The 1654-nt window shown below is 45.8% G+C and overlaps 1 protein-coding gene across 1 annotated transcript; it reads right to left on the reverse strand.

The window, feature by feature from the left end:
* Window positions 1–63: 63 nt before the first annotated feature.
* LOC122078253 (thiamine thiazole synthase 2, chloroplastic-like) lies at window positions 64–1445 on the reverse strand. The gene is made up of 2 exons (XM_042644159.1): window positions 440–1445; window positions 64–341 (listed from the first exon to the last, which is right to left on the reverse strand). Exons 1-2 carry the CDS (start codon window positions 1346–1348, stop codon window positions 171–173), a joined length of 1080 nt encoding a protein of 359 aa, XP_042500093.1. The 5' UTR covers window positions 1349–1445; the 3' UTR covers window positions 64–170.
* Window positions 1446–1654: the final 209 nt, after the last annotated feature.

Here is a 1654-nt window from a genome sequence, read left to right on the forward strand (position 1 = left end):
AAAAAAAAAAAAAAAAAAACTAACAAAAAAGAAAGCAGGAAAGATCATCATCATCTACAAGCATTTGTTCGAGAAAAGCTATGGATTAATATTGATCATCAACAAGCATTTGTTCGGGATAAGCTCTGGATTAATATTGTTCTCTTCTTTTCTCTGATAATTTCAGTATCTTAGGCGTTCACAGCCTCAGAAGCAGAGTCCGCAGAGGCGAGGATAAGCTCTGGATTAAAGTTTTGTGTCTCACCGAAGGTTCCATCAATGGCGTTAGGCAACCCCAATGCCTTCAATGCAAGGTGAGCTGCCTTCTGCCCAGATATCATCATCGCACCAAAGGTCGGACCCTGAATTTTAATTAACAAATAGAGTTAACAGAAATTGATAGAAATCACAAGAAACAGAGCAAGAATTACAAAATGGAAATCAATAGAAAGGAAATTACCATTCTTGGGGCTCCATCAATCTCTGCAACCTCCATGCCAGTTACAATCATTCCAGGAACAATCTCCCTCGTCAGCCTAACAATAGCATCCTCAGCTGTGTTCATGTCAAGGGCTTTCATCCCTGGCACACTATCGATCATTCCAATGCTCTTGAGGCGTTTCACTCCGGTGGCACCAAAGGGACCATCGTGCCCACAAGAGCTCACAACCACCTTCGCCTCCATCACATTCGGGTCCATACAAGACTGTGTGTCGTGGTTCATCGAAACCAAAGCCCAATTCGTAACAACGCCGGAAACCCTCTGTTCCTTGACGATCAAATCCTCTGCCGCCACAGCATTAAATAGCTTGACGTTAGGCCTTGCCAATAGCTTGCTCATGATGGTTGAGGTGAATAAAGCTGCGTGCTTGATGACCACATAGTTGTCCTGTTCATCATACTCTATACCCAGCTCGTCTAGGAACATGTGAGCGGGTTTACGCACGACCATGGCGGAGAAGAGTTGTCCACCAAGCCAAGCCCCGCCACCGGGGCTGACGGATTGTTCGATGATGGCAACACCGACTGATGGGTTCTTGCTGAGCTCGTAAGCGCAAGAAAGACCGGCGGAGCCAGCACCGACGACGACGACATCGGTATCGGCGTAGGTGATCATGTCCTTCATGTAGCGACGAGTCATCTCGCGGGAGACAATGGATTCCTTGATGGGTTCAAATTTGAAGGATTGGAGGTCGTAGGTTGGGGATGAGGACATGGAGATGGAGAGGTGGTTAGGGGAGGAGGAGGACTTGATGGGTTGAACACGAGATGGAAGAGGAAGGCCATGGAAGGACGATTGGTTGTGCAAGAAAGAAATCTTGGGCTTGGTGGAGAGTGATGAAGTGAGGGTTGTTGCCATAGTCGCCATTTTGGAGGATTACAGTAAAACAGATGATAGTGTTTCCTCACTCTCTTGAATTGCAGAATACAGAGAGAGGATGGAGATGAGATGGGAAGAAATTGGGACGAGCTTGGGATACTTATCGAGTGTCGGAGAAGGGGAGGAGGGAGCAGAGGAAAATATCTCACAAAGGGATTTCTGACACGTGTAAAATGATAGGGTCTGAAGGCCTAGAATGCTTCGAATCATCTACAAGTGGCACACATGAAATTACAGATTTGAGATTTTTTTTTTTTTATTCACATGAATTGTCTTGTCTTCACATGAATTGTC

Source organism: Macadamia integrifolia, chromosome 5 (assembly GCF_013358625.1).
Source record: "Macadamia integrifolia cultivar HAES 741 chromosome 5, SCU_Mint_v3, whole genome shotgun sequence".
NCBI lineage: Eukaryota > Viridiplantae > Streptophyta > Magnoliopsida > Proteales > Proteaceae > Macadamia > Macadamia integrifolia.